At 40.6% G+C, this 18854-nt stretch overlaps 2 protein-coding genes across 36 annotated transcripts in view; both read right to left on the bottom strand.

The window, feature by feature from the left end:
* Positions 1–518: 518 nt before the first annotated feature.
* smug1 (single-strand-selective monofunctional uracil-DNA glycosylase 1) lies at positions 519–2246 on the bottom strand. The gene is made up of 2 exons (XM_053869183.1): positions 1381–2246; positions 519–1052 (listed from the first exon to the last, which is right to left on the bottom strand). Exons 1-2 carry the CDS (start codon positions 1675–1677, stop codon positions 522–524), a joined length of 828 nt encoding a protein of 275 aa, XP_053725158.1. The 5' UTR covers positions 1678–2246; the 3' UTR covers positions 519–521.
* Positions 2247–2432: 186 nt separating this feature from the next.
* Positions 2433–18854, bottom strand: part of znf740a (zinc finger protein 740a) — a 22377-nt gene continuing 5955 nt past the window's right edge. Inside the window, exons 3-20 of one of the 35 annotated variants that reach the window (XM_053869140.1) lie at positions 17593–17761; positions 17247–17429; positions 16925–17041; positions 16266–16386; positions 15968–16051; positions 14206–14289; positions 13174–13257; positions 12802–12885; positions 12366–12449; positions 12016–12099; positions 11636–11719; positions 9021–9104; positions 8689–8772; positions 6602–6685; positions 6134–6217; positions 5493–5576; positions 5019–5137; positions 2433–4940 (exon numbers count right to left, since the gene is read on the bottom strand). In XM_053869140.1, coding sequence (XP_053725115.1) covers positions 4767–4940; positions 5019–5137; positions 5493–5576; positions 6134–6217; positions 6602–6685; positions 8689–8772; positions 9021–9104; positions 11636–11719; positions 12016–12099; positions 12366–12449; positions 12802–12885; positions 13174–13257; positions 14206–14289; positions 15968–16051; positions 16266–16386; positions 16925–17041; positions 17247–17429; positions 17593–17637 — 1767 coding nt within the window. In that variant the 5' untranslated portion in view covers positions 17638–17761 and the 3' untranslated portion in view covers positions 2433–4766. The remainder of the gene's footprint in view (positions 4941–5018; positions 5138–5492; positions 5577–6133; positions 6218–6601; positions 6686–8688; positions 8773–9020; positions 9105–11635; positions 11720–12015; positions 12100–12365; positions 12450–12801; positions 12886–13173; positions 13258–14205; positions 14290–15967; positions 16052–16265; positions 16387–16924; positions 17042–17246; positions 17430–17592; positions 17762–18854) is intronic. The other 34 variants (XM_053869141.1, XM_053869149.1, XM_053869148.1 and 31 more) reach the window with 34 other exon arrangements.

Raw genomic sequence — 18854 nt, 5'->3', positions numbered from 1 at the left:
CACTTCAAGTTTGTCCACAAACTTAAAGTTATTGTACCAAGAAATCAATACAAAAAAGACCTCACGTGAGCCAGATAAGTTGATGTAGCAGGCCACATGTGGGCCCCAGGAAACACCCAAGAGTATAGAACAATAAGTGATGTTGCTACAAGGATGGTTTTACTGCGCTGTGGAAACATTATGAACTTCAACTGAATCAAATTCAAATCATGTTTGAATCATGTTTTGCAACTCGCAAAGGTGAGTAAATGTAAACACTTCAGAAAACAGTGGTAAAATGAACATTATCCATGAATAGATGAGAGAAGAGTCGTACATTCTGAATTAAATAATGTTCACAGACAAAATGAGATAAAATACCCTGCTTTTAACATTTCCTTACTAATAATGGAATCTTGTAAGAGTCATTGCTTTCAATCCGGAGGTCTTTCCAAGTGGTGCGTCAGAGTTCTGGTCTCTCATTTGAAAACAGGAATCACTGAATGAAGATAAAGAGTCACAGGATTGTGAAGAAGAAACCCTCACGTGTCGCTCAGCAGTGTCAACACACCAAGCTCTGTCAGCTTGGCTCTAGCGACAGCCTCCCAGCCTTTATTGGCCAGTGGGTTTCGGGGTGAGGGATGCATGACACCTTCAACTCGCACATCCACACCTGCAGCAGAGAGCGCACGGCGTGCCCGCTGCTCTGCAACCCGTCCAACCCCGATCACCATGGAAACCCCCAGAGCCTGCACGGCCTGACACAGAGCAGCGTCACACAGTCCCAGCAGCTTCTCCCGCTCACCTGCAGGCAGCTCCGGGGGGGTCAGGTTCTTCCCACTGGCACTCATGAAGATAAGAGGGCAGAGGTTGTGGACGAAGCAGTGGCGGAAGAACAGCTCAGGCTCACCGCACAGCTTCCTGAAGAATCCCCAGAAGCGTGCGCCGCTCACTTCACTCTGAGTGCAGGCCAGTCCAGTGATCCTTCTCTTTGGATGCTCCACAGCAGGTCGACTGACCTCCCCTGTCACCTGCAGCCAGTCCACCACTGACTTCACCTCACCGAAGGGGACCTGAGACAACACATACTGTACATTTACTGCACCAGGAAAAAGCACATTTCTAAATTTGACAGATGGAGGAAAGTCTCACAAAGTAGTTTACTACTATAAATTATCATAAATAGTTGTGTTATGTTTGCATTTTTTTTGTAAAATGTATTCTATTTTCATTTGAACATTTCACAACACAGACATAAAAAGCCCCCGTCTCCAAATTCACAAAATAAATCAAAATGAAAGAGACAACTACAGGAACAGAACGTATCTGACCGTTCATTATGGAAGAGACTTTGTCCTTTTTAGAAGAAGACAAAAAACACCATCAATGAGTGACGCTCACCCCGGTTTGAGCCATGCCGAAGGGTCCCGGATTCATGCCCAGGAATAGCACGCTCTGTCCGGCGCGACAGTACTTCTCCACGAAGCACCGGTGTGTGTCCCAGGCGTACTCCAGCGGCGAGTAAATATACTGTACTGGGTCACTGAACTTCAGCTGGCGAAGGAGGAGGTTCAACTCCAGCTCGACCTGCAGAAACCTGGCGGTGGGAGACAAGCCGAGCTCAGCTGCGGGTTTAAATCCCCCACAAGACGGAGTGCTCTCCTCCATTTTCACCCGAGCAGAGGTGCCGTTCAGCATTTTAGGTCCGCAGTATATCGTATTTTCTCAAATAAAAACCCAACGAACTCATATTTTAGATCAATATTCGAAGATAAGCCATATTTTCCTTCCCTTTCTTCGTTCTTCTGTTTTGAAACGATTCGAATGACAGTTTCACAAGCAAGTGTGTGAGCACCACCTACTGGACTGGAGCTCATTGACGCGGTCAGAGCCGCTTGAAAACAAAAACAATTCTTGAATTATTCTCGCTTCATACGTTTAGACAATCGTCGCCAGTAAATTGAGAAGGTGTTCTCGATTTTACAGGAGTTTTAACCCCTTAGGAATTGTATTTAAATTTCGCTGAGAGTGTCAATCCCCACAGCTCTTAGTGTTGCTAACTAGCTGTTTACTAGCTAACTGATCATAAATCGGCCTTTTTCAAACAGAGTCTTGTTTAAATGTTTGAAAAACATTTCGTGGTTGAGGATTAAACGGCAATAACATTTACTTCACGTATAAAAAAAGCCTAATTTCCTTCCAAACCCAACGCAATTGTCGCAGCTCACCAATTGTCTATACAATTGAATGTTTACTGAAAATTAAATAATTCTTAGAAATCGTGTTTGTTTGTCAAAGCAAAATAAACATAGCTTCAACCTTGTGTTGATGTCCAGTTTCGCGATAATAAACGTGCTCGTTTTTTTTTTAATCCTAGTGCTTAGAGATGGATTTCTCCACCAAAGTTCTCTGTTTAAACCCCCCAAATCATCACAGTCAACATCGAGTCCATTACAAAGTCTTTTATTTTAGCATGATAGTAAGAAGCCTCTCCTGTTGTTCTTACAGTTGAAACTATTTGGATCACAAGGGTACACTTTAATTCGCCCATTTCACAATGTTGTCACTTTTGCGTTTAAATTAGGAAATTACTCTTCTCGTTTTCCTACACAAAATCAAGATCCCTTTTTAACCAAGGACCGGAACTCTGCATGCAAGACTAAGAAAAAAAAAAAAAAAAAAGGAAAGAAAAGAATAGAAGTAGTCTGTGACAGCTACTGATACGCTGTTGCTCGTCTAGTACAATTGGCCATAGAAGTTATTACAAAACCAGGGACGTTGTACGAGAACAGGACAGTATTCTCTTGTGGCTCCCGTGTCCAAATCGAGCACATTTACTGGGGCGGTCCTGATCCAAATGGTCCTGCAGGAGAAATGATCAGGCTTTATCTTTAACGTGGTACAGTCCGAAGTATTTTTTTTTTCCTTTCACTCCAGTGTTTACAATTGTATCAGAAAATATATCCAAGGATCAATCAAAAATGTAATGGTTAAGTCTCAGACTCACCAATTTGACCCATCGCACCTCAATCTTATCGACAAGATTCTATTGCATTTAAACAAAGACTGAGAATTGTAAAACAACGTTATAGACACGTGATATTCAGTATATACTGTCGCCCTTAACTCAACGGTGCTTGTTTCTTCTGCAGTTACCAGAACACGTCATTGACTCCTGTCTTATCTGAACATTAGGATAGTACGGCTGGTACCATTGGTAGAAAATGTCAATTAAAAATAATATTGAACATTTTGAATAATCACACAAGGGAAAAAAAAACACCTCCACATTCAGTCTAAGGCTCCAATTGGTGCATCGTCACCACACATTTTCAGAACAAGCATGTTTTTGCTCAAGATCAGAAATGGTTCCAGCTGCGTTTCGCTTCCAGACAGTCCAAGACTTTGTCTACTGTTTGATCATCATAGTTAAAACAGACCATTCATTACAGCATTATCTTCCACAATTATTTGTGTATCTGCATTTAAGGCTAGACCCATTGACATGACAGACATCCATTATACAACCACAAAAGATCGGCATTAAGAAGGCAATTGTTAGTGAGCAGCAGAGTGTGGATTCTGCTGTGGCCTGTGATCGGCTCAAGCACTGCAGTGGGAACATTTCAGCACGACTGACCTCTCACAAGGACTCTGAGGGCTCCTCATATATATCTATCTATATATCATATATATCTATAATGTGTTAAAATTTAATCAGTAACAACAACCAAAAAAAAAAAAAAAAAAATTCACCAAAAAGGCTCTCCAGATGGGAGATTCAGTTCGAGTGTCGCGGCGGCGGCCGTCAGCATTCCGTAATGGTGACGGCTTGGCAGGAGACAAAAGCAATAGAAAATGTTCTCCAGGGAAGTATGTCTGATCCACAATAATAAACAGTTGAGATAAAAGGCAAGAGGCAAAAGAAGCACGTTTAAGGTCACAAGATTTTGTTTCACTCCTCACTGAAATCACAACGTGAGAAATCTGTACAAGCGACATGAGAGAACATGGGAGAGAGAATCAAACCAGTGTCTTGTTCAAGCGAGCGGGCGGAGCCAGTCCCATCGCCAGCACCGTCCGTTCCTTGGAAGTCCGGGACTTTGGCTATCGTCCTTTTTCAGAGTTCTGCATCGCAGACAAACCCTTTTGTTGGCTCGTCCACTGTGCCAGTTAAGACCTTGTTATTTACAGATTCTTCCGAACAGCAGCTCAGAGACACACCCTGCTCCAGGACCAGACCGTTGGCCAAGAAGAAAGTCTCAACATGTGACAGCATACAGTGCTTCACAGACACCTATGAAGGCCAACAAGATCTGGTTTGGACAAACGACCATAGTTGAGATTTCAGTTCAACGTAGACCTAAGTGGCAACTATTTAGTGACAAAATATGCCAATTAAGTAAGAATACAAAAAAGGTTTCTCACGTTTGCATCTTTTTTTTGTTTTTCGTTTTTTTTGCTGCAAGGTTGGACAGGTCCCATCGCTGGACCTACCCAAGTACCACTAAACTTAGATATATTCTAACAGTAAAAAATGACTGATCCCCCACCCCAGAAAAATAAACAAAGTACAAAAAAGGACATCACTGAAATGTCTTCTTATAAAAAATATGTGAGGGCACACAAAAGAAACATCTGAACGTTAAAAGAAAAACCGCCCTCAGTCATTTACGATCCAAAGAGCAGAGATCCGACTGTGCTGGAGTGTGGCGCCACTCCACATGGAGCTGAGAAGAACCAGTTGCTTGTCCCGTCTCTGCTTGCGTGGAGGACGGGAGGGAATGTCAGACGGCCAGCCGACCTGGAGCAGGGTGCATAGGACTCCAGGTGGGGGGCGCGGGTGGGGGCTCTTGTTGGTAGGGCCGTGGTTCGCAGCACGGCTGGTTCTCCACCTTTGCCACGCTGCGGCCCTGACACAATCGCCGATGCCGCAGTAGCCGGTCTGTCCGCGAGAAGTTCTTCAGGAAGAGAGCATATTTAGAAGATGACGTCACTTGCATGTATTTTACACATCAGTAAACGAATGTGGTACCAACCTGCTGGCAGCGTTCACATTGGTACGGCTTCTCCCCACTATGGACACGTTTGTGTCTCTCAAGGTGGTAGCGCTGGATGAACCTCATGTCACACATGTCACAAGCAAATGGCTTCTCTCCTAAAAAGCACATCGATGTATAATCAGTTCAGGCAGAGGGGGCAACATAAACAAGGAGAAGTGTTTTACATCTATCCTGACGTCTACCTCTTCAACAGCTACAGCAACACTACACAATGAGTTAGCTAAACTCTAACCAGTAGCTCAGCATCATGTTAAAGGCCTTGTCATCAACTCATTATGTGTAGATCAGAGTGGAATTTCTTTTTCACGGCCCAGATCTAAAACAAACAGCAGCCCCCCAAAAGTCGGGGTTTTTTGGTTCAACATCCCATCAAATGACTTGGCAACCCAAACTAGAGTTTTCAATGCTTGAGCCTTTCTCACATGAAGGGTACGGTAAAAGAACTCATACCCGTATGAGTGAGGCTGTGTCTCTCCAGGTGGTTACGCTGAATAAACCTCATGTCACACATGGAACAAGCATACGGCTTCACCCCTGCACACACGCACACACACAGCAATATATTAACCCCGCCCATCAAAGTACCACTAAAATACAATCACTATAAAACTCTCGGTTGAAACATGCAACTATGTCAGTGTGACTATAGATGGTAAAAGCAAAAACATTAAAATATGAGAAAAAAAATTGTATATTTGAGTTATGTCTAAGCAGAGATGTGCTCCATCAACATTTTTAGACACATTTGAGGACAGGAATTGAGCTCAAGTATTGTGAACAATTTATACATCATATTGTTGAAATGAAAATTCAACTTCTGATAGCCAAATGCCCTCTCCTTTGTATCATCTTGTACACTATTAATTGCTAAAATGCTACATGAACTGTGAAATAAATCCTTTTACAAACACTTGTACCAAGCCTTTAACAAACAAAACAAAACTTAACAATGCCAAGGACTTACAGGTAACTTAGCAAACTTAGCAGGTGACTTATCAAATCAGATGTTTCAGGCCAGACTGGGCTGAAGGAGTGCGCCAAATAAAGCCCTAGTGGTGACTGGTGAGAAGGGCAGGTGGGCGGACCCATACCCGTATGCGTGAGGCTGTGTCTGGCCAGGTGGTAGCGCTGAACAAACCTCATGTCGCACATGTTGCAAGCAAACGGTTTCACACCTAAATGCAAAGCATCAATACATTATTTTCAAAGACTTTGGTACGGCCATACATCTCTGAGATTACTGTTTGATTGACATGGATCAGGAAATGATGGGTTGTTCACCGCTGTTCCAATTAGTGGGTTGTATTTACTCGCTTTTCTTTTTTATAAAACCTTCAGCAAATTAAATGAGGAAAAACATCAGTTCAGATCCACAGCTAAACACATTGCATGAGCTGATGATGTCACACAGCACCTATTGTTAGAAAGCTTTCAGCAGATTGAGAGGAAAAGGGCCCTATACGCAGCCTTCACTTTAAACAACAACTAGGCAGGTGTTTAAGACATGCTGAAGGTGCAGTCTGATGTCAGTGACGTGGGCAAGGTGGGCGGGCGCATACCCATGTGAGTGAGGCTGTGTCTCGCCAGGTGGTAGCGCTGAAAAAACCTCTTGTCACACATGGTGCAAGCATAAGGTTTCACACCTAAACGCAGAGTCGCAGTATTACATCACCTACATTTTCACTTGACAGTACACCGTATTGGTTATTAACCACACATTTGCTGACTTATCCAAAAATGTTTGCTGCATTCTACATCATGCACAATTAATTTTGAACCGACTCTCGGGGAAAACTTATTGACACTATTAATGTGTCACTTTAAATAACTAGGTCACACTCAAACTGATGTAAAATGTGCAAGGACTTAAGGTTCGGGTCATTAATCATGTCAGCTATCAGGTGGATTTCTAATCAGTTTCGGCAGATGGGGTAACATAATCATAGAAGCAATGCGCACAGTAAATAGATATTAGGGTTGGGCATGTGCAGTACAAGATGAGGACAGCCCTAGTGCTGCCTGTTGCCAGTTACACTGTCCTCGAAGACGCTTTGAACAACACCTTGAGCCAGCATGGCACAGAAATGAAGGAATGGTCAAGTGTGTTTCAGCGGTTAGGCCATGGGTTAATTTTGCTGCTCGTTGCTCAGATAGCAGTTAGCCATGCTTTGTATTGTTGGAGGCAGTAGAAACACTTGTTTTGAATAATCTTAACTCAAAATCTGTTGGACAAATTAGTGCAACTAGAGAAGAAGAATGTCCTTGTGCTGCCTAGGACGACAGGGAAGCTCATGTTCTAAACAAGACCTTGTTTCATGTGACAGTTATATGCAATACGGTAAACTACTCGTGCTGACAAGGTTTTGTGTTATTTGATCTGGTTTGACCCAGAATATATCGACATGCGGAACCGGAAATGTTAAAACTCAAACGACACCCAACGCTAGTTAAACACAAAACCCTGGGTTAATGCTGACATGGCCAATTTTGTTTGCGATTGTAATTATTCTAAATAAGAGGGAAACATGTTGTTCTTAAAATGACTCTATTATAGAAAATAACTAAACTATAAAAATAATTAAACAAAATCCTATCTGGAGCTACTTCTTTGCTCCTCTCAGGTCACTCTATAGTTTGAGCGCCACATGCTGCTCACCTGAAACATTCAGAAAAATATGACTGTTCTGACATGTTTTCACTACATCATACGGCAAAGTGCACTGAGTCTACTCGTCATTGAGAATAAACACTATGTAGCAGAGGAACAGTGGACAACTTCAAAAAGCACTCGAAATGTGTCATATTATCACTTTACTAAGTGCTTCATTTTCGCTCATCTCATACGGAGATCACCTGTGGCAAGGGATCAGATTTAACTCCAGCCACTGTGTGGTTGTCATGACATCAGTTTTAATCAGCTGGTGTCGGAGCACATCACAACAAAGGGCGTCTTGTTGGACATCACGAGGGGCAGGTGCACTGACGGGTGAGGCTGGTTTACCAGCTGGTAGTGCTGAACAAACCTTGTGTTGTCAACCGGTTTCCCCGAAGAATCTCTTTCCTCAACATAAATATTTTCTTCTCTAATAATGATGGTCATGGACTATTTTAAAGGTTGATGGGTTGTTAACCACATTGCACTTGCTCAACTTCTACTTGTCAAATTGATTGATTGCGTTATCATTTTCAAATCCACAGCTTAACACATATGAGCTGATGATATTTCTACTTCTTCCAATTGACTGGAAAATCTGACAGTCCTGTTTATGACCTGATCAAGGTGCGCGCTGGTAACGTAGGCTGGCACATCACCATATGAGTGAGGTTGGCTGGTTACACCTGGTGCAGGCAAAAGGTTTCACACCTAACTACTAATGTCGTATTGCCTCTGTGTTGAGTTTTGCGAAGGGCTACATGTCTAACCTATTGGTTATTAACCACATGTTTGACATGCAAACTAAAACTATTTCTGCTTAGCATTTTTAGACATAAATAAAACAAATGTAAAGATAACCAAGCTAAAATGACATTGTGTAAATCCTTCTGTCATGCTTGACTCTTAAACTAATAAGTCCGAACACAAAGCTGAAATGTGCACGATGACTTCTACAACTGAATGCACAGGGCACGATGAGCGGACCCATACCAGTATGAGTGAGGCTGTGTCTCGCCAGGTGGTAACGTTGAAAAAACTTCATGTCACACATGTTGCAAGCATAAGGTTTCACACCTAAATGCAGAGCATCGAGAATGTTATTAATATGGTAATGAATGAAAACACCATTTCAGAAATTGACCTGTGGTTAATAACCAATGAGACACCCCATCTTTGCTGCCGTTTGCCGCAACAGTATTGAAATCTCAGAAGTGCATTTGACAATAAGATGTAGCTCATCCAGAAAAATCAAGCGAAAGATCAGATCAAACACACAACGACATCCTAATCTGGCTGCAGGGTTAGGATTGGCAGAGGCGTACCCATATGAGTGAGGTTGTGTCTCGCCAGGTGGTAGCGCTGAAAAAACCTCTTGTCACACATGGTGCAAGCGTACGGCTTCACCCCTATACACACAAAGTACCAGCTTTAGCATAAAAACTCAACTGCCAAAAACTATTGGTGCTAAACTTTACTAAATGCTTAGTAAAGTTTGGATGCACTCATCAGCGCTTTGTTTGCAGAGGAATTTCGTCAGAGTTTTTTTGTCTACATCTGCTTGTACCAAACTTCTGTCTGAAGCAGGTTCATCTTTTTTTATTGAAGTCAAGAGCCAATGTCCAAATTGGGAGAATTGGTGGATACCAAAATACCCCATCCCAAAAACCAAAATCTAATATCTTCAAAATAGGCCTGAACGATTTTTTTTCAATTCAAATCAACATCACGATGTAATGCTCGTTTCAGCGGTAATCCAACTGGCAACCCGCTCCATCAGAGGCACAGTGCAGTGAGCTCAGCGCCGTTTGATGACCAAGCAGGAGCGGTTGCAAGAGTCAAGATGACCTAGACTGCCCGACACACGACTCTCATGTTGGATCTTTATTTGATCACTTTCCTCAGTGTCCATGGTGTTAAGTATCTAGCGCAGCCTGCATCGTCATGGTGACGACTCAATGTGAAGTGTGGCGCAAAGTCTGCATATGCTGTTGAACTTTCTACCACAGCCATTATCTTACCAGGTACCAAGTCTTGGCGAAAGAAGAATAAATAGAAGTTCCACATGTCTGGGGATTGGTTTCCCCATAACACTGTTTTTTTTCCTTTGGGAATGATAACTATGCTACATGTACAAGGCTTGAAGTCAATATTGTACAGCAATTAAAGTTTGAATGTTTATTCATTTATTTAATTTTACAGATCAATAGTTTTAGATATTAATTTCAATACATGTATCAATTCATCTCATTTCATGATAATTGGTGGGCCTGGCTTACAGGAAGGAGGACTGTATCAGATTGCGTGTTTCCATACTATAGAATGATTTAATGCTCTTACTGAACCCCGTCGCCCCCAAAAATTGTATTCTGAACCACAATATTATCAAAATAAATCGCGATTCAATTTGTTCCCAAAATCGTTCAGCCCTACTTCAAAAGTTTACAGTAAGAATAAAAAGCCCTAAATAAACCACATTTCTGGTGCCGATCCAAACAAAAACTCGAGCTCATGTGAATATCTGACTAAATTTGCCACGCTGATCCCATAAAAGTCAATTTTAGGCAGTTGGTAAACAGCTTTGCACAGAATGTCATACATTTATAGGCATATTTGCGATTGAGCTGAGTATTAGGATTTTAATGTTCCATAGCTGGAAAAACAGCTCATGAAATTGCAAACCATAAGATAACTTGGATAGATAACTGAACATAAAACAAAAACATCCAACCATTTAAACTGTAATAATTTGCTCCTAGTAACTATGAATTTGAAATTAAAACATTTTGCAAATGTTGTGATGCATTAACAAAGACCCTCTTTACATACAGAGAAGGGGCGAGTCAACAAGAATAAACGATAAAGATGTATATGTAACGACATCAAGGATGAAAATAACCAGCAGAGCAGGAAGAAAGAAAAGGGGAGAAGTAAAGCATTGTTTGAAAAATTGGCAAAGAACAACTGAATTGGCATAAAGAAATAAAAATTAATAAAAAAATTAGATAAATTATTTTGGATGCCTCATTCGCCCAAACTACAATGCTGAGTCAATAAAATCAGCATTTATAATTGTTTTCATGCGGCCAGGTTTTCAGTTCTAAATATTACCTGCCAATCAAAATCCGTTTCAGTAAACTGTGTGACACAGACATCTACTGCTGAATTAGGAAAGAACAAAAAGAAATGATAACAATACGCTGAATGTGAACATAAAAGTATAAAGATAAAAAACATAGTAGTAAGGCTTTATGTATTTAATTTATTTATGTAGCACTTCAGAATGCTGTTCACAAAGTGCTTTATAACCGTCAGCATAGAAAAGATACTAGAAACTAGAGACTAGAGACAGGGAGATGACAGAGTTTGTATGCAAAGGGGGGTCCATATATTACCATATCAAAAATACTTCAACCAGATGTCATCAAGAAAGATTAATAATGTCAGGAGAAAGAGGACATGGAACCATCAGAGACAATTCACAATCATTGCAGCATGGATTCAATAAACTTCTAGCATCAAATGTGATGCACCTACAGTGTTGTGTCGTAGTTAATATGAAGTTACTGTCAGCCCAAGCAGCGTTTCAGCACTGCAATGGAATTAAATTACACATAAAGAAAGAGTTTGTAGACACAATCGGCTCCACCAAATTTCTGTCTGCCAATTATTCATGAACAAGCCCCTTCTGTAGCAGTCGTCATGTTGTGGGGCATTAATATTTGATGTCAAGATATAATGGTCAACAAGCTGAAACCTGACTCACACCTGACGAATAGAAGTTTATTTACATCATGCACTGTATACCATAGCATATACAGAGCATGAGGCTACTGAGCAGCGCACACAATCATCACATTGACAACTGTACACCTGACTTTGGAGCAGTTGTCTAAACGAGTGCAGACTGCAATCATTCGCAATATGAAAAAGAACATACCTGTATGAGTAAGGCTGTGTCGTTCCAGTTGGTAGCGCTGTATGAATCTCATATCACACATTGTGCAAGCATATGGCTTCACCCCTAAAGAAAGCAAATATATTTCTCAGCATTTTAACAGTGAACATCAAGAAGGAGACACATTTGGAAAAAGCATGCAGACATTACTCAAACAAGTTATGTTGAATATGCAACACTGAACATGCAGAACTAACATTACACTAGTGGGCATAAATCCATAATCTCATTTTTAGTGGACAGTTTTCCAACAAAGCCTAGAATCAATTGAAAATGTTTGTTTTGGAAAATTTAGCATTAGACTTCCACTGCAGTTGTCGAGAGTTTGTCAGCATGTGAATTGTGAATTAATGCATGCATACCAGTATGCGTGAGGCTGTGTCTCGCCAAATGGTAACGCTGGAAGAACCTCATGTCACACATGGAGCAAGCGTACGGCTTCACCCCTAAACGTATAGAGTGTCAGGCTTTAGTAAACTGTTCCAGACAACTGAACACAAATGATACACGGCACTACCTAGATGCATAAGAACTAAATTATACACATAAATGTAAATAAAGAAATAAAAACAAGATATTAGGAATGAGCTTTTACTTCCTTTTCAAAAAGAAGAAGTCTAATTCCACATTGATAACTACAAGACTTTTATGGCTAAACAGGGTTGAATTTCTAGAGGCCTACAGCAGGAGGAATCAAGCAAAAAAAGGGTACCCGTATGTGTCAGTGTGTGTCTCGCCAGGTGGTATCGTTGGAAAAACCTCATGTCACACATGGAGCAAGCATATGGCTTCACCCCTGCACACACATAGAACGACTTTTGAGAAATATGATTAAATAGAGTGAACAGTAATCACTTATGTATCCAGACATGCCAAACACAGTGACATGGGTTTGGTTTTGGGTTTTATTTAACTGTTGCTCACTTTCAGACATCATTCAAACTATCCTTCCAACTCAAGCTGGGTAATAACCCAGCGGTAACAGTAGATGGAAAAGCTGGAACAGGAAAATATATAAAGCCCTGTTCATACAAAATCCAGACTGAAGTGGAATCAAAGTAAACATCATATTGACTCCTGCACAAAAACTGAACGGCCAATGGGTAGTCGGGCTTCGCTGTAGTAAGTAAATAATAGAGGACCCATACCCGTGTGAGTGAGGCTGTGTCTTGCCAAGTGGTACCGTTGGAAAAACCTCATGTCACAAATGGAGCAAGCGTATGGCTTCACCCCTACACACATAGAAGTGTTAGCTAGAAACAGTAGTGAGAAACGTCCCAAAACATCCATCAGCTCTTCCCTTGAAACCATGGTAAAATTCAGTGTGAAAATATAAAATTTCATCTTGAGTGAGACGGCACACCACACTACACATGAACAAGAAGAGGAGGTGTTTAAGATAAATGTATTATTCCTTCTAACATGTCTGGATACATGAATTATTTGAAAATGGAGGCCATCTGCACCACTAATGTTAAAGATTCATCAGACTCAACTACCTAGTTCAGACGAACGCATACCAGTATGAGTGAGATTGTGCCTTGCCAGATGGTAACGTTGGAAGAACCTCATGTCACACATGGAGCAAGCGTACGGCTTCACCCCTACATACACAAAGTATCATCACGTTAGCTAAGATGCTCTGCTGGCATCGAAACAATTATAGTCAAACGATCACATGGAGAAGCTGAAGCTTCATGCGATAAGTTGTTTTCACACTAAATGGCTCAAGTGCCTTCTGGTATGGAGCGCATATGTTTAAACTGGCTCAACAGTGAAACCATGACACCCAGAAGCAATGAAGTAGCCAAGCATGATTAAGACAAAACGACAAAGTGGAATGTAGATGCCAGAGAAGGTGATCACACAGCAGCAGAAGCACATACATCTGCATAGTTCACCACTTTCTATGTGAGCATGATGGATGCAGAATATAAGCACAATGTTGATCCAGTGGTGATGAGCTTTGCTTCCAAGCACAACATGAGGAAAGGCTGCTTGTATAATTACCAACTCCCTTACATTTGAAAGCAAAATAATATTTGGATTATTCAAAAATACAAATAAGCATATGTGGTGCACACGATGAAGGCGCGGACATCAAAGGACTATTGCCAAATCAGACAACAACAATGGTATTGAGAAGCGAGAGAATAGTAGCAGAGAGCAACACAAAATAAGTCAAAAAAAATGTCCTTGATTCCATGTTGATGTTTTGCAGAAATCTATGAGTATCTGGCCTTAGAAATTCATCTGATATTTTCTCACGGTATGCAACAACCAGAGGCTGTTCAATACTCAATTTACACACTGATGTAGACAGCTACAAAAATTAATTGCACAAAATTGGCTTCAAAGCATTGGGTGTTGTTTGGAACTATGATAATTATGAATCATTTTAATCATTTTAATTTTACTGCGAAAGTCAATTTTAAACACAAAAAAGCAGAAGACTGTGAGCGGTAATTTATAAGGTTTGTAGTGAACTATATTGATAGGATTATCTGTACATAAAGTTTAGGTCAGACAGGGTACCGTGAGAAGACGCATACCCGTATGAGTGAGTCTGTGTCTCTCCAGATGGTAACGCTGGAAAAATCTCATGTCACACATGGAACAAGCGAACGGCTTCACCCCTACACACACAGAGCATAACATAATTAGCTACCAGCTAATTTGAAAGAGATTTCATTTACAAAAAAAGGACAGAGAATAAAAGCATGATGACCCAATTTACACATGGGAAAATATTCTGCCGTGTCATTGATGTGGGAAATGTATTTTGATCCCGTTCACCATAGTCCTTTGATGTCCCTATTACCATTATTTATGTCACATTGGAGTGTGTTTCATGTCCCACACAGTGAAGTCCAAGTGTGGAAGTCCATTGTCAAGTCCACTATCAGGAGTACTTGCAAAAAAAAGTCTGGATGGATAAAAAAAAATCATAGCACAGACATTTAAAAACTAATAAAAAAGACTTGAGTCAAACTTGCTCAAGTCACATATCATATCCTATATAGCTTCCTTTATAACAGGTAACATAAAGAGGAAGAGCGTGCAGAAAATTAAGCAACAAAGGGTTCCAACTTTTACTCTTCATCTGTATAGAAATCCCATTTCCTTTACATGTCAATGTCAACCCACCCTATCAAACTCAGTCTTACTCTACCAGGAATAATACCAGGATTTTTCAGCTACTTCATTCTGTGGTCGGTCCACCTAAACTGATAATACGTTCTCGTACCACATATTAAATTCCATTTCATTCCTCAGTCGTCATTTTTTCACTGAAACATATTAACAAAAAAAAACTAAACTAAAATACAATTACGACCAGGAGCAAATTCTGACATGTAGGTAATACCTTGATTGTGAACCCATCAGGAATGAAAATATAGGACAATAACTTGATTCTGAAGACTACTAAGGGAACTAGGATCCTTCGGACAGTCAAAGGTCCCTGTTTCTGCATGCTAAATAAATAGCGGACTCGGATCTAGGATTTTTTTTCTAGGGAGTGAACCACAGATTATGATAAGATAATTTACCAAGATTGTCCCAACACTGTGGAACCGGTGTAAAACACTGGAGACACTCCTATTCAAATTATGGTGCATGGCATTTTAATGTTTTGCTCCAGACTCCAAATGCTTTATTTAGGGACTCTCCTGTTTATAGACACAGTGACACTAAAAATTCCTGACACAACACATTTCATCTATTTGCACCTACATTTGAAAAGGCACAAAAAAAAAAAAGATTTCTAGCTATTTAATATTAGCCTGAGAAAACACACTTCATTATAGTTAAGGCACCAAACTACTGCATAACCTAACAGACAAACTGGTGGATAGTGCTATAATTTGCTCCTTTGAAATAGACAAATAATTGTGTACCCTTCAGATAAAATTTCTTTATACATTTTCCAGCAGGAGCACACATTTTTAACACACAGAAACCATGAGTCAAACTCTGCTGCTCAATAATTTGTTTTCATGATAATGGTTTGTACTACTAACACAAACAAAACTGAATCAATATAAAGATTAATGTAAAAATCAATAAAATCTTCATATGTAATATTACCACGACTGGACATCAAATTTCAACAAAGCAAGAGACTTAATAGTGGACTTTGGACTGCAGAACTGGAATGCATTGCAAATGCTTTGTTTGATCTTTGAATTAAGTAAATTTTGGGGCTTTGTTGGAAACTGTCCACTGACAAGATGAACCTGAGCATTTGACCATTGATTGGACAGTCAAACTTCAGTCAGATATGACATATGGGTACGGTTAAAGGACGCATACCCGTGTGAATGAGGCTGTGTCTCTCCAGGTGGTAACGCTGAATAAACCTCATGTCACAAACGGCACAAGCATACGGCTTCTCCCCTAAACCGAAGAGCACCAGTTTTAGTTCATATACTCACAGATGCCACCTTTAATCTGCGAGGCAAAAGCTATGATGAATTAGGCCATTTATAAAGCTGACAGTAATGCAAAACAACATTTATGGATTCAAGAATTCAACAAGTCATGTATTTAATTCAAGCAATTACAGCTGCTGAGGCAGTAAACTCAAGCCTGCTCCAAGCATGATTCATACCTGTATGAATGAGGATGTGTCTCTTAAGGTGGTATCCACTCCTAAATGCCCCGTAACAATGATCACAAATGAAGTTTTTCTGCACTTTCGATGAAGGTCCGTTTTCATCCCCGCCTGTCCCCTAGAGTGGACAAGAACAGATAAACACTTTATTAATGCACCCAACGTACAAAAACAGCCCTGAACAGAAGTAGTATGTCTGAGGTATTGTAAATGTAAGGTAATGTTATGGATCTACAACAGGACTTTGAGTCTCACTGAACAAGCAGTGGCTTAATCACATAAATCTAAATTAAGGCCTACACCCACTTTTAATGGCCCACTGCCCCCATGTTACTACACCCCCTGTTATGCACACAACTGCAGTTATTGTGCTCCGCTTCTTCTGCACCCCTCCCCCTCTTCCCTCTCAAGAGATCCTCCACCCCCTCCACATCTTCTCCAGGCTCCTCCCCCCACCTCCATACAAACAAAGTGTGCAAGCCACCAAATACTAGGCCCCACATGAGGGATAGCATTCTTTCAAAAGGAAGATGTGAAAAAACTGTCCAACCAGCCTCATCTTGTGCAACGGCAGAGGAACAGGCACCGACGAGACTTATCCCCCCATTACAATCACAGCCACTGACCTTCCCTCCCCTTCCCTCTTGTTCGCTCACTTTACAGGGCGTCACTGTTTTCCTGTTCTTTTTTTTCTGCTGCATGTCCTCATTGGCCCTCATCTCCTTCTCATCCAGCAAGCGTGGAGCCTGGAAATCGCCTTCCTTTCGAATTAGCTAAACACAAAACAAAAGGTTGTAATCAATACATTAACATTAGGAGATGAAAAGAAAAAAATACTTTATGCTACTAATAACCAGAAAATAATATAACGACAGAACATGCTGACTATAATCTTGACAAAGTATCAAATACTAAGGTGGTAGGACGTCATCTCTGTTCCATCATTAAATCTAATCTAATTCACAAACACGTCCTAACCAGTGGTGGACAGCTCATTCCAGATGGGAGGATCATATGCCCTTGCGGAGGTCGGTCAGGCCCCTCTCTCTGTGGCGGGCCATGGCCAAGTGGAGCCATCATTTTTTTGGGAGGTGCGGCCATGGTGCTAGCCTGCATTAAAGCCATGCTGGAGAGGACAGCCTCGCAACCAAGCAGACCCGCCTACAAAAATAAAGAAAAGATTTCTTAACAATTTTATACTTACAATGGACAAAAAATTCTCTTCAAACAAAATATCTTAAACTAGACTTCAACGACAACATCCTGAGTGACAAAAAACTGTAAATAAGATTGATTTTAAGGTTGCTGTTGTTAAAAAACAAACCCATTTCATATGGTCGCGGACTGAGCTGCTGGGCAGATGTGACATGGCTGTGGTAACCGTGTGTGTGAGCTCAGGGAGAGGGGTAGGGACAAGGTCATCCAGAGATCCGTCAGTCAGGATGGTCAGGATGGTGGGAAGCCACACCCACCTCACTCATCTAGTATTAAAACTGAAGGAAAGGAAGATGTGGATGAAACAGACAAACATGAAATTACTACACTGTCACATGATGCATTTGTTAAAATAAATAAAAAGTATTTTGTATTCCTCACAAAAGTGTCTAATTATATGCATTCCTTGAAATATAAAAGAACGATACATCAGTTTTGGTGTAATATCACAGAAGTTCATTTTGAAAAATGTCACACAGATGTTTAACCCAAACTTTCAATGCTTTGTAATAACCACCGCAAGACTGAAAACTAGTTTAAAAACGTCAATAAAAAGATAACAGACAGCATGGGTATGAAATGGTGCTGTGAGGTGACATTTCACAAAAATGAATAAAGCTCTAGCTCTAACTGCGTGTCTATCGACATGCCCAAATTTGAAAAGTGGAATTAAAATGACTATGACAACCTCTCAAAGAATGTAATTTGGTTTACGGATACAGCAGTTTGTAGAAAAACAAATCATCACTTTCAAAAAGTACATTTGGTTTTATCACATTTGCAGTTAATCATTTCGTCTCAGAAATTGTGCAAAAATGCAACTTAGGTGCGTTCATTTAACCAAACCAATAAGTTAAATTAAGCACGGTGCACTTTCTTTATAGCTACAATATATGCAATCCCCAATTATTTTACTTTTTCCGCAGCGTTTCATTTTACCTGCAGCTGGAGATTATAATTTCTTTTAGGTCTATTAAAATCTGAATTATACATCTGTTTAAGTCAAGTAAAATAAAATCAGAACAGTAAGCTCGATTGTTGTATGAGGCTGAAGTGAATCGGTAATTGACGCTGTTGCAGACGATCAAAAACAACCTTGCCATAAAGTGCAATAACAATATGAGCTAACTGGAGTCTGAGTAGCGTATTCATTCAAGTGTGACCCTTAAGAGTTGTTTATTGCTCCACGGTCGGTGGGCCAAATTCTCACCCTAGTTGTATTGATAATGCTAACATTAGTTAGCCGCTTGCTGGCGCCCTCGCCCTCTACAATGTTTAGCACGGGACAAACCGGGCCGTTCCATGCACGATTCCAGAATAAATAAACGAAGTAAAATGCGCTTTCTTTTGTAGATAACCAAACGCGCTCGT

This window comes from Synchiropus splendidus, chromosome 6, assembly GCF_027744825.2.
Source record: "Synchiropus splendidus isolate RoL2022-P1 chromosome 6, RoL_Sspl_1.0, whole genome shotgun sequence".
Classification (NCBI taxonomy): Eukaryota; Metazoa; Chordata; class Actinopteri; order Syngnathiformes; family Callionymidae; genus Synchiropus; species Synchiropus splendidus.
This window is presented reverse-complemented; position numbering and strand designations above follow the sequence as displayed.

Excerpts from the sequence above, each read along its gene's own strand:
- smug1 (XM_053869183.1), bottom strand. The coding sequence starts at position 1,677 with ATGCTGAACGGCACCTCTGCTCGGGTGAAAATGGAGGAGAGCACTCCG. Across the intron at positions 1,053-1,380 it reads TCGGCATGGCTCAAACCGGG|GTCCCCTTCGGTGAGGTGAA; the intron begins GTGAGCGTCACT and ends GTGTTGTCTCAG.